Genomic DNA, 13,680 nt, shown 5'->3' on the forward strand with positions numbered 1-13,680 from the left:
CGTGCGTTTGTCTCTGGAGAATATTCTGAAGTACAACGTGGGCGACCCGCACCTAACCCCTGTTGGCTGTGTTTGGCTTGTTCTGAGATGCAGCAGTCTGTTTGCATGTTGCACATTGTGGGATGTCACTTGTCTTCACTTATTTCTTTATTACAGTTTTTTAAGGGGCTGAGTTGTTGCAGTTATATGCCTGATCAGTTTAGAATTGTCACTATTTAAATCTTATTACACAGAGTTAAAGCTGCAGAAATATTTCTGTTGTGGTACGTAATTGCTCTCTACTTAGACTTAATTCACATTTTGTGTTATATGTGCTTGATCTTCCAATCAAAATTGCATAGGGCATTGAAGGGAAATGTTCTGAAATGACTTGAAGTAAAAAATGTTATTACCATGTGGTGTTTATGTGTACACTAGGGCCAAAATACTGCACAATGTGTGCGTGCTTCATTTCCTAAATGAGACCAGTTCCAGTGAACTTGATGGGACCGTTCATCTGCATTGTCAGGGACAATCCAGGCTTAAGGTTCAGCATACACAGCAAGGCACGTGTGTTGAGGCCCTCAGCTATGTACATGGGTCAGGCAGATTCACTGAGGCATTTGCATGGGTTTAGAGGTATCTTACTGGGATCCACCTGCAAGAACAAAATTAAAGTGCATACTTCAAAATTTCTTTACTCAGATCTATTTTTTTTTTGTAAATTGATCTTAGGGTTCTGATTTGAAGCTAGGTTTGCAAAAATCCTATTGTGTCATATTGAAGTCACTGACACTTTAAATTTGCTAATTGGTGGGACACCTTTTTAATTGTATTTATGTAAATTCTATTTGTACCATGGCTAATTGCTGCCTGGCAAAGTAGTGGTTTCAGTTAATTTCACTCCATTTTATGAAGGTTTTGGACAGTACTAATTGATCTTTTACAGTGATAATTTTTAGTGACAAAACCAAAACCTCAAAAACCCCGTGCAGAAAGTGGTGTTATTTGGTACTGAGGCAGGTTGTTGAGTTTGAATTATTGAGTTCAGTAATAAAATAGTAAAAACTCTCCAGAAGAGTTGCAAATAGTGCTTTATTGTGGTGGGCACATGGAAGCAGCAGAATACTGATGAAGTTTACTCATCTAGATTGTCTGGTTTATGAGTGTTTATACTAACAGCTTCTATCTTGAGTAGTTTGCTTGCTGTTATTCACAATTCAGTGTTAATTCAAAAGGAATATGATACTTTCCTGGTCATAAATTTGTTATAACAAATTGCTACTGTTTTGGCTATCTTAGGATGTAAAATGAGACAGGATTTGGAGTAACAAGTTCTTACAGAGTAGGAATAGGAAAAGCTAAGTGCAGTGATGCTTTCATGTTAGTAATCTTAAATGCTGAGTAAAGAAACAGTGTAATTTGTCATTTGTAGTATCCTATTATCCTATTGTTTAAACTGGCAATTGAAAGCAATTCTCTCTGTTCTCATCCCACAGTAACAGTGGCTGCAGACAAATATATCAGTGCTTTTCTCTTAACTCAGAAAATATTGCACAATTTGACATGAGTTGGTGTTTTATTATTTTCCTTTCCTGTCTAAGATACTGTTCTTTGCCTTGACAGTATCGTGAGTTTAGCGTAGTTTCTTCCGTGGGTATATAGTTGGATTAAATTGCTGCATTCTTGTCAAATCTGGTTAAAATAACTGTGGTGTTTCCTTAATGTTCTGTCTGATAGTTGGGTAATGTATTCTGCTATTTGTTTACAGTATCCCAGGAGGGATAAGGTTGGAAGGGACATAGAGGGTCATTCTGGTTCAACCTCACTGCTCAGGCAGGGTCATCCCAGAGCACATGGCTCAGGGTTGTATATTCCAAACAGTTCTTGAATATCTTCAGTGAGGGAGACTTCACAATTTCTTTGGGCAATCTGTTACAGTGCTCAGTCCTTTGCATGGTAAAAAAGTTCTTTCTCATATTCAGGTGGAACTTCCTGTGCATCAATTTCTGCCCATTGCCCCTTTCCTTGTTCCTTGGCATCACGAAGAAGAGCCTGGATCCTTCCTCTTGCACCCTCCCTTCAGATTCTTGTGTACATACATGGTCAAGGGCCTCTCTCAGTTGTCTCTTCTCAAGGCTGAACAGGCCCAGCTCCCTCAGCGTGTCCTTATTAGAGAGAGATGCTCCATTCCCTTGGCATCTCCATTGCCCTCCACTGGGCTTGTTCTATGAGACCAAGTCTCTCTTGTACTGAGGAGCCCAGAACTGAACACAACACTCCAGGTGTGGCCTCACTAGGGCTGAGTAGTGGGGCAGGATCATCTCCCTCAAACCTGCTCGCAATGCTCTTCCTACTCCAGGGATGTGTGGGTACATCTATACCCATAAGTATGCATTTATCTACATCTGTTAAAGCTACCTCAGCTTTACCACCTCAGTATTTGGCAGACTGTTGTGCTCTGTAAACAGCCCATTTGTTTTATAAGGGTGCTAAACCATTCTTCTGCAATTTTCACCTGGAAAGGACAGTGTCCCCCAAAGTAGGTATGATGTTATGGCCTAGGGTCACCTAGATTAACTTTGTAGTCTTTTGGTGTGGACTTCGCCTTACCGTGTTTGGTGGTATCTCCTGTGGTCAGGAGCCGGTAGTGTTGGTTTCAGTGTTCCTGTAAAATGCAACAGGCCTAGACTCTTGGTCAGCCAAAGATGGAAAAAGGCCTGTGTTGATGCTCATGTTTTCTTTGGTCTTAAGGATTATACTTGGACTTGAAAAATTACAAGTCCAGTTGAATGACAAGTCATGGTGAGGAAATAAGCACTCAAATAACTGAACTCTTCATCATGAAAAATTTTCTACACTAGCACTTCTGTTTTGCTCCAACTAAGCTGTAAAAAAATCTATCTTTCTGCTTTTCTCATGCTTTTCAAATAGCACAGTAATAAATGACACTGCTTCATCTGCTGAAAATAATACATAATTATATTATCGTAGCTCTGGAAAGCCTGTGTCATATTATGAGATCTAGCCCTATGTCCAGTTGGTGGAATGAGGAGGAAACAAAATGCATCTGTGGAGCATACAATTTTATGGCAGTAGAACATATCATAGCATCTAGCAGCATGATGGCAAATCACTGTATAGTGCCTTTTGAGATGGATAATTGAATCAGGTTTTGTATAGCTGGGGAAGTATGCTCCTCCCTTGAGTTACACTTATTTCACCATGTTGTTGAAGGTTTCTGACAGAGTCCATGCTGCAGTGTGAGTGTTTATCTTCCACCCAAAACTATGGCAGCTCTTCTGAGACATATTCTTGTTAAGAAGATTCATGGCAGGAATAATTGCATGATCAATTTAAAGTCTGTGAAGCATAGTCTCTTTTCATTGACCTCATTTCGAAGTTATGGAAGTTTTTTTTTTTTTTAATATAACTCCATGTTTGTGTTTGCTACCAACAGAAAACATTTCTGATCTGAGCATGAAGTAGGTTTCTACCAGAAAGTTACTCTTCTTTTAAACCTGTTTAAGATGGGCAGAGTGATGCACTTTTGAGAAATCTCATCAGACAGCACTTATCTCTTTGATATTGTCTGTCTTGGTTTGGAAAGACAGGTGTCTGCGAGGAAAAGCTGGAGCTTCCCTTGGAATGGAGAATGTAAAGCTCCTCTCTCCAAATTATTATAATTTTGCAATTAGAGGCTTTCAGGAAAAGATATGGGAATAGGAATAACAGATCTTTGCTAAAAATAATTAAAACACAAGTGTAGTTGTACAAAAAACAATCAAACAAACAAACAAAAGTCCTAGAAACCCTGACAGAGTCAGAATACAACCTGACACCCTGTTGGTCAGGGTGTTGGAAGCAGTCCAAGTAAATCCTTCTGGAGTAACAGCTGTGGTTCTGTTAGAGTAGAGATGATCCTGGAGAAGGGTGTAGTCTCCATCTGAAGGTCCAGTGGGGATGAGTCCAGTCTTCCTCTGGAAATTCAGTGTGCCTTGGTGTTTCTGATTCTCAGTTTTTATCGAGGTAAGAATGGTTGGCTCCCCCCACTGGGTGGAGGATCTCACAATGGGATGATGTAATGTTTTCAGTCATTGGTGAGCCTTAATGGCCCATTACCAGAAGATATCCTCCTGGAGGGAGGATGGGTCATGGAAGAGATAGAGAGCACTGCCCCACCTGGTTTTAACAACTGGCCCATTAGCAGAAGGCACCCACCCCCTCCCCGCCCAGAGTTATGAGGAATGGGCTATAGAAAAAAAAAAAAAAAAACCACACACACACAAAAAAAACCAAAACAAACAAACAAAAAAAACACCACAACCTCCCCCCCCCCCCCCCCCAAAAAAACCTCCCCAACTGGTTTCAACCAAGATGGAAAACAAAGTACACTTTTTCACTTTTTTGGTTACATATTACAACCCAAGACTTTGTCACACTTTTATTTTAAAATGCCTGCATCTTCTGGATTATTTTTTGTTTCTGACTGGGCTTTTACATAGGTGTTTTTTCTTAACTGTGCCTGCTTGGGTGGAAGGGAAGAACAGAAGGTATAAAACATGAAGATCAGTGACAGATTCTCAGAGGTGATGGAATTGAGAGCGCAAGAATGGTTGCACTAGGTTAGACCGGAAACTGCAGTATTTTATCATTCTATCTTTGATAGTGACTAAAAGCAGATGCTAAGAGAACTTAAAAACCAAGGGTGAAGCAATATTTTCCTAAGATAAAGGAGCTCCGTAGCTGTAAATGGTGTATTTATAATCTATACATAGATTTTTCTGAGCTATGTCTTGAATCCACAAAATTTTAGCCCTTAGAGAGGTCTCTAGTAGGGACTCTGGTGGCACAAGACCATGTCAGGTGAAGAGCAGCCTCCCGCAGATATCTTTCTATTCATTTGATGCCTGGTATTTCTCATACTGGAATAGATACAGGACTGTTGGTTCTTGTTCAGGTCTCTTTAAGACACTACTACTACTTAAGTGTTGAGACATTTATCTTTAGTCTTTTGTTCTTTATCTTAGTGGCAGCTTACTTTTTGAAGCTTCTGTCATCTGCCTTGAGTACTCTTAATTCTACCTTGAAATATTTAAACTGAAAGCTTATTTCTTAAATGTATCATTTTTTTGGGTGCAACCATACCCACTTCCCTCTTCAGGTATTGAATAAATCAGGATTAATGAGAATTCAGATGATATGTAATCTTCACTATATCCTGGTTTTGATTATTCTTTTTACTTTCCATAGCTTTGTTCAAGCATCTTCACAATGCCTCAGCTGTCATTTCCAGTCTGTTTGATGTCTATGTTCTCTGTTCATCTTCTTCATCTCTTCTGTACATTTTCTTCTTTTTACTGTACTCGTTCTTAGATATAAAAAGCTCTAAAGCAAATAAATATGGTACTTACAGCATGTCTGTAGTAATTTTGCTCATTATTGCCTGTGCTCCAGATTTTTGTTAGTATTGTTTGCTGTAGTTATAGAATAGTAAACTTGTTGGGGTAAAAAGTAAATTCTGTTGTGGGTTCTGTGCATCACATAGTGGTTTCTGAAATTTGATTTGGTCTTCTGACATCCATTGTAATACTGCTACTGAAGAAGTGAGTTTTTCCTCAAAACAGTTTTATAAACTTTCCTACAGTATGATTCTAATGATTATCATTAATGATTTTCTATTGTTTTTCTTGTGAAAACTGTCTTAAAAAATGTACATCTATTACAGGAACAGCAGCAGTACTGGTACCAGCAGCACCTGCTTAGCCTGCAGCAAAGGGCAAAAGCCCATGCTCAGGGACAGCAGCAGATGAAAAGTCCAGTAGTGAAGGATGAGCAGAGAGCAAAGTCTGAAGAAGGGAAAATGAGTGCTTCAACTCCCCAGTCTGAACCTCCTCCTCTTAATGAATCCCTGCCTCCAGCATCCAAAGAAGACGAGTCTTCTCTTAAATCCACTGAAACTCAGGTAAGCTTTGTAAAGTGATGCCACTCCATTTCTGTCCTAGACGAGCCAAAACCCCAGGAAAATCAATGCCATCAAACTCTCTTGTATGCTTTGTAAAAATAACTAAATGTTGTGAAGCAGTCTTAAAAAAAAATTTCTAAAGCTGCACCAATTAGAAAATACACTTCTTGTTTATAAAATGACATATTCACCCACACGTGCACCAAGCAAGTCTGAGCTGACTGCCCTGCACCTTCCACAACGTTGTCATCTTTGTCTGTGAGAATGCCTCATGATATCGAAGTGCAAAATCAGGTAGTTAAGGAATGCTATGTTTAAGACACTATTTCCTGATTTCTCTCTGGAAGTTTGGGAATTTTGGCTTCCCTTCTCTCTGTATATTAGGGTGGATCTGAAAGCTAAGAGTTTTGCACAGAGGTTTTTTTGTCAACATGTTCAGTTACAGCTGCTGTATAATAGATGGAGATCATGATTAATGTTTGAACACTATGTGCTCTACTATAACTTACATCGTGCAGGTTCCTACAAAGTGGCAAAAATAATGCACTTGGAGTTACTTTATATCATCATGAAAAACCACTGTTTCTCATTACATTTGCTGTGAGTGACAGATAACAGATTTTCATTAATCTCTCCTGCAGGTAGTGTCTTTATATAGGAATAATCTAATTGCCATCAGCCTAGCCTTTAGATTAGGCTGTTCATATTAAGAAAACATGTGTTCACATTAAGGAAAGGTGGGATAAAAACCAGGCTTCCAGAAGCTGTGAGTGTCTGGAACACTGAAATAGAGTAATAAAGTAAAGGAACAGTGAGAAAGTTCCTGTAAAATGTGTAGTGACAAACTGTACTTTTTTTTCTGATGGAAACAACTTTCATTTATTTATAGTATTTGCCTTTTTCTGTAGCTCAATATTGAACCTGCTGATGACCCTGAGGAGGATTTGAGATTGCAGCAACTGCAAGCAGCAGCAGCTCAATGGCAGCAGCACCCCCATCACCGGGTTGGGTTTCAATATCAGAGAATAATGCAGAAGCATGCTCAGCTGCAGCAGATAGTACAGCAGTATCAACAAATCATGCAACAGCCTCCACACTTAGAGGTGAGTACTAAGGAGGTGGTGTTTGATATACATCCTGGGTGACCCAGCATTCAGTCCACTGAAAAATGTGTAGTTGAATAATTTGGGATGGTTGGCTCATTTGTCTGGCTACTTTTTCTGGTTGGGTAGAAGTTTATATCCATTTTCCCTACTGTAACTCAACTTCAGAATGAAAAAAAGCATTTACAGATGGTGATGAAGCTTCTGTAGGATGAGAAATCCAAGACTTTACACTTGTCATAAGATTTTTCAGATATACCTAGGTAATACAGGAGCAAAGCTGAACACAGTATTGAATTTACTCAGCTTTGAATGTTTTGCCACTGGAGAAACAATTCAGAAGGGTCAGGTAAACAGATGATTGCACAGAGTAGTTTGGAAGTTGCTCATTTTTACCAAAATAAATATTTACAAGGTTAACGTAGATGCCAAAAATAGACAGTAAATGTAATTAAGACAATCACTATCTCACATTATTTTTAATTCAACCATTCAGTTGAAACCAGTATTTTAAGCTTTAGGCTTTTAAGTAGAAGTTGATTACTGCATTAGAGAGTTGAGTCAGCTTTTACTGGGTTGGTAGAGTTCATACATTAAGCATTTCTTTGCAGGTTGGGCTGTCTGCGGTTTTGTTTTTTTTTAATCTCTTTGGGTAAACATTAAAAATCTCAGGCAAGATCAAGCCATGAGTATTATGATATCCTCACATAATGAAAGACAGAACTCCTTGAAAGAAGCTTCATTTGTGCAAATAAGATCTGGCAAAGTCTTAGAGAAGAATAATTGCAGACAGCTGAGGCAATTCTGAACAGGTTAATAGCAAAAACTGAAACCTTGAGAAATAGTCAAATAGTATATGTATGTGAAGATTGATTTGGGCTTTAGCTATTGTTAGGATCCAGTAATAATACAGTTTATACAGATTATTGGTTTCTTCAGCTATCCTGTTGAAGTCTTCTATACATAGATATAATATATAGTCATAAAATATGTAAATTTTCACAATGTCTTTAGATGTCACTGTTGGTTTTTGCTTTTGTTTTGATGTAGTTCTTCCTCAAGCTCGCGGCCAAGTCATCAGAAATTGTGATATTACAAGTGATACTGAACTACGTGGTTCTGAGAGTAACTGACTATCTAAGGTATTTTGAACCTGTTCTTGTCATCTCATTGCAGACAATGTCAGTGGACATGCAACTGCGACATTATGAGGCACAGCAAAAGCAGTTCCAGCAGCTTCATAAAGATTGGGAGCGATCAATGAACCAACAGTGGCAGCATCAGCTTCAAACCTACCCTCACAAAGACCAGCTTCAAGAGTATGAGAAACAGTGGAAAGCATGGGATGAACAGATGAAGGTCACTCAGTCGCATCTGCAGGAAAAAGTGACCTCACTCCAAAATCTGAAGAATCAATATCCTGCAAATGTTTCGCTGCCACCTCCATTTATTCCGTATTCCCAAACTGGTCAAGGTGGCATTCCTATTATGCCTCCAACTTTACCTTCAACTACACCTCCACAGGTCCCCCCGCCTCTCCCTTCTGTTTCTCAATCATCCAATTCCTCTGTCCCTTCAGGATCCAGTTCTCAAAGCAGTCAAGCTACTGAAACACCAAGGCCAGCCCTCCTTCCTACCCCTGGTACCTATGCATCAAAACCAGCTGGTTCAACAAGCTATTCACCTTATCATTCTCAAGGAGGTTCATCCTTTGGCTCATCTGACCACGGGAAGTCTCAAGGTCATCTTAGTAAACAAACTGTAAATATTTCATCTGAACAACAGTGTGGGGAACTGAAAGGCACTTCTGCAGTGTCTTCGACACACACACCTATTGTGCAGGATAAACCGGTGAGGTCAGGTGGACTGCTTCCAGATCCTCCCAGATCGGCACGTTTTGAAGGCCCTAGAGGCCCTAGGTAAGAATGTTTTTGTTGATTTATACATATTCCAGGCTACAAGATTTTCAGATCCTGTAATCTTGAGAAAGATTCTCAAATCTTTCTGAGGTTGTATGAAGCGTGTGTTTGGTCAGTGGAGGTTTTGTTTTTAATATATGTACACCATGGTCTCTGTATTTATATTTTTAAAGCAAGGATATATAGATCTCTCTGTCCTGAGCATAATCTAGACTAGGTTGCATTTTCTTTTTTTGGTAAAGTGCTTGGGAATGCTGCCCCTTTTCATTTGCAGAGACACAGTGCTCCTGCTTTGGAAAAAAAAAAAAAGCTCTTGTAATTATTTGATGTCTTATGCTGATTTTACTGCTGTATAATTTAATCCAAGATCTTGTTTTTTGAACGTTTTTCTTTGATACATGATATCAGGGTGCAAAAACGACATCTGTTCTGTCTGCTCATTAGTTGGAGATGGGTTGGTGTGATGTCTGCTGAATCAAAGGACAATGGTGTTCTGTTCAATTGTTTCTGTCCTTGCACACCCTGCTAGACTTTGTAATAATATCTTTGTGGTTATTTCTCTTCTTTTTGCTTCCAAAGTGATCAATCATGAAAAATAATTTGAGAATTGTTAGCAATGGACATGAACTTTATATAAATGAATAATTTTCTGTCTTCTGATAGTTTTTAAAAAATGTTTCTGTTGCTGGGGTTTGTTGGATGTGCAGTTCTGAGCAGACTGTTTTCATGACTTGCTAGTGCTTGTCTTTTATATGTGTTGGTTTAGAGCTCAGTGATATGCAGTGATAGGCACAGGTTGTCTTTCTGGGCTGTGAGCAGACATTTCTGGTTCATGTCCAGCTTTTCATCCACCAGCACCCCCAAGTCCTTCTTGGCAGGGCTGCTCTCCATCCCATTGTTGCCCACTCTATATTGAGGCCAGGGGCTGCCCTCACCCAGGTGCAGGACCTTGTACTTGGCCACATGAGGCTCCTTGGGCCTACTTCTCAAACTTTTCTAGGCACCTCTAGGTGGCATCCTGTCCATCAGTCGTGTCACCCACACCACTTAGCTTGGTGTCCTCTGCCAGCTTGCTGAAGGTGCACTCAATGCCGCTGTGTTTGTCATTGATGAAGATATGAAACAGTGCTCAGCCCAGTCATCTGAGGGACACTGATCTCCGTCTGGATATTGAGCCATTCTCCCCTATCCTCTAGTTGTGACTACCTAGCCAGTTCCTCATCCACCAAATAGTCCCATCCATCAAATCCCTCTCTTTCCAATTAGAAAGAAGGATGTTGTGGGGGTACATGTCAAAAGCCTTAAAGAACTCCAGATAGATGACATCTATAGCTCTTCCTTCATTCACTATTCACTCCATCATAGAAAGCCACTGGGTTGGTTAGGCAGGACTTGCCCTTGGTGAAGCCATGCTAGTTGTCTTCAATGACTTCCCTGTCCTCCATGTGCCATAGCATAGCTTCTGGAATGATCTTCCCAGGCACAGAGGTGAGACCCACAGGTCAGTAGTTTCCAGGGTCGATCCTTGTACCCTTTTTAAAAATAGATGCAGTATTTTCCCAGTCACCTGACTGTCACCATTTTCGAGATACCATGGAGAGTGGTTTGGCAAGTAGAGTAGCAAATCCCCTGAGTATTCTGGGATGTATCTCATCAGGTCCCATAGACTTACATATATTCAGGTTCTTCAGATCATCGTGAACCTGATCCTCTCTCATTGTGGGAGTGACTTTGCACCCCTAGTCCCTGTCTTGCAGTCCATCCACTCAAGAGGCATAGGGTTGTTAGTGAAGACTGAGGCAAAAAAGTTGTTGAGTATGCAAATCTTTTCCTCAAGCATTGTTACCAGTTTGCCAGTCCTGTTTGTCCAAGGGGTACACTTTCTCTGACCTTTCTTTTCTGGCTGACATACCTATAGAAGCCGTTCTTGGAACTCCATGCATCCCTTGCAAAGTTCAGCTTCAGCCATGCTTTGGCCTTTATGACTCATCCAATGATGTAGAACTGTGAATGCCAAACATGTAAGCAACTGGACTTCAGACATGAGTTCTCTATTTTCTGTAAAATTAATCTATAGGATTTTAATATGACATGTTCATTTGAATAAAATTTCTGTTGTGACATCTGTAGATTTGAAGGACCTCGGGGAAGAGGATATGACAAATTTGAAGGCTCAAGACCGAGAGGACCTCGTTTTGACTCGCAGCGCTCAGAAGGATACAGGTCACGTTTTGACCGACAGAATACAGATGGACAGTCTTCGAGTAGGTGGGGCTATATCCCTCGAGGACCAGCAGGACAATTTTATACAACAAATGCATCACATGGACAAGGTTCCCGACCTAGTGGTCCACGGTCAGTGGGGCCCAAGCCTCATGTGGGACAGCAACAGCAGCAGCAGCAGGCACAGACAGACTCACAGTCAGAAAGCAAAGAACCTTTTACAGACACAGCTGGCGATCAGCAGTCTGTAAGCAGAACAGAGTCTACTCCCGACACACAGAGTGCAGGTCCTGTTGAGCCAAATGAGGACCTGACAGACACTCAGCAGGAACCATCCAAACCTGAAGTCAAAGAACCCAGTTCAGACCCTCCTAAAAAGTGGACGTGGAGTTCACATGATCCTAACCAGCAAGTAGAAGAGTCCAAAGCACCCACCCCACCTACTCAGAACCAAAATACAGTATCTCCTGTAACAGGAAATCAGGATTTGGATTCACCAGATGGCCAGTTGACTGCTTCAGATAGCACCCAGGGCCTACCTGGACCGGAAAGCAGAGGAAAAGGGCCATTTATGCATGAAGATAGAGGAAAGGGACCAGGAAGCAGAGGAAGGGGCCGTGGCAGAGGGCAGGGGGATGGCCGTGGCTGGGGAATGGGCCGTGGCAGGGGAATGGGAAGGATGGATGGTGGCCGGGGAATGGGAAGGATGGACGGTGGTTGGGGAATGGGCAGGATGGATGATGGCCATGGCCGGGGAATGGGCAGGATGGACGATGGCCGTGGTAGAGGGTATGTATACAGAGGCAGAGGGCAGCCTAGGCAGCCATCCATCCATGGCAGGGGAATGTTCAGGAGAGCAGGCAGCAGGGAGAGGATGCCAGATGGACAATCAGGCAGCAGGGAGAGGATGCCAGATGGACAGTCGGGCAACCGAGAGAGGGGACTGGGTGGACGATCAGACAGCCATGAGAGGGTATTCTCTAATCGAGACAGAGAGCCACCTGGACGGCCAGGCAGCTGGGATAGGGGACGGGCTGGGAGCCGGGAGAGAGGCCCTGTCAGACGGGCCTGTAGCCGGGAAAGAGAGCCCATGCGAGGGACAGGCAGCCGAGAGAGGGAGCCCATGCGGCGGGCAGGCAGCCGCGAGAGGGTCCCCGTCAGGCGGGCAGGCAGCCGCGAGAGGGTCCCCATGAGGCGGGCAGGCAGCCGCGAGAGGGACCTGGTCAGGCGGGCAGATAGCCGGGAGAGGTGTCCCATCAGGAGAGGAGATAGCCATGAGAGGGAAGCAGGAAGATCTGAAACAGGCAGTATGGGTAAACCCATTCACCTAGGAGATGACCCTGACAAATTGCCTCCATACCATCGAGATGAAACATTCAGGGGTTCTTGGGGTCATGAAGATGATACAATGCAGGAGGAATTTCCTTTAGACAGTCAAAATGACCCATCTTTGGAACATGAGCAGTTGGATGACTGGGAAAGAGAACAGTACTGGAGAGATCACAACTCTGATTATCAGGATGATTCTGTAGATGCATATGACAGAGATGACAGGTTGCAATCCCACCATTCACTGCCTCCATTGTCTCCCTTACCTCCATTACCTCCTTTATCATCTGATCATGACAGACGAGATTCTTGGTGGGATGACTGGAAAGGGCCAAGAGAAAGGGAACTAGAGAGAGATCTAGATAGAACTGGAAGATCCTCAAATATGTATGATCAAGATTTAGACAGAGAATGGGATAGAGACTGGGACATGAGACCTATGGATGACAGAGAAATGGGAAATCGTGACCTGGATATCCCCCCTCTACCACCATTACCACCCCTTCCACCTCTGGACAGGTATCGTGAAGATAGGTGGAGGGATGATAGGAACAGAGATCATTATGACAGAGATCTCCGAGACAGGGGGGAGCTTAGGATTCGAGAATATCCGGAGAGATACGACACGTGGCGGGAGAAGCAAGACTACCTTCCTGAAAGGACTGACTGGGAGAGAGAACGGTTGTCGGATAGGTGGTATCCAGATGATGGAGAGAGACTGCGGTCTTTGGATGACCACACAGATGCGTCCCTTCCTCCACCTTCACATTCCTCTGATATGCTGGGAGTAGATTCAAACCTGGACTCTGACCAGTCCTTGGGAGGAGTGATGGTCCTAAGCCAAAGACAGCATGAGATAATTCTGAAGGCTGCTCAGGAGCTCAAAATGCTTCGGTGAGTTGCCTGGTTCTGTGATTTTGAATAGGAATCCCATTCTGTGGGATCCATTTGACTCAACACAGAAATGGCTTCATTTCTTTAACCCACAACATGACAGTAAGAGCTCATGTGGAACAAGTTATTTGGAGTACCTTTATTACAGCTTTTCTAGATGGACTCTTTTTTCTTAAGTAGAGGATTTTCCCTTTGAATATGGTATTCCCTGTATGTTACTTTCCACAAAGACATCTGTCCAAACACCTGACCGATCTTTTTTTTATCC

At 42.2% G+C, this 13,680-nt stretch overlaps 1 protein-coding gene across 5 annotated transcripts in view; it reads left to right on the forward strand.

Annotated features, from left to right (window-relative positions):
- The window catches only part of YLPM1 (YLP motif containing 1), a 36,183-nt gene that overhangs the window by 1,352 nt on the left and 21,151 nt on the right, over positions 1-13,680 (forward strand). For all 5 annotated transcript variants that reach the window (XR_010080565.1, XM_063398995.1, XM_063398996.1 and 2 more), the window contains exons 2-5: positions 5,708-5,944; positions 6,853-7,047; positions 8,224-8,966; positions 11,097-13,412. Coding sequence is in view for 4 of the 5 variants with exons in the window: in XM_063398995.1 (XP_063255065.1) it covers positions 5,708-5,944; positions 6,853-7,047; positions 8,224-8,966; positions 11,097-13,412 (3,491 nt within the window). In the remaining variant the exon portion in view is untranslated. The remainder of the gene's footprint in view (positions 1-5,707; positions 5,945-6,852; positions 7,048-8,223; positions 8,967-11,096; positions 13,413-13,680) is intronic.

Source organism: Prinia subflava, chromosome 5 (assembly GCF_021018805.1).
Source record: "Prinia subflava isolate CZ2003 ecotype Zambia chromosome 5, Cam_Psub_1.2, whole genome shotgun sequence".
Classification (NCBI taxonomy): domain Eukaryota; kingdom Metazoa; phylum Chordata; class Aves; order Passeriformes; family Cisticolidae; genus Prinia; species Prinia subflava.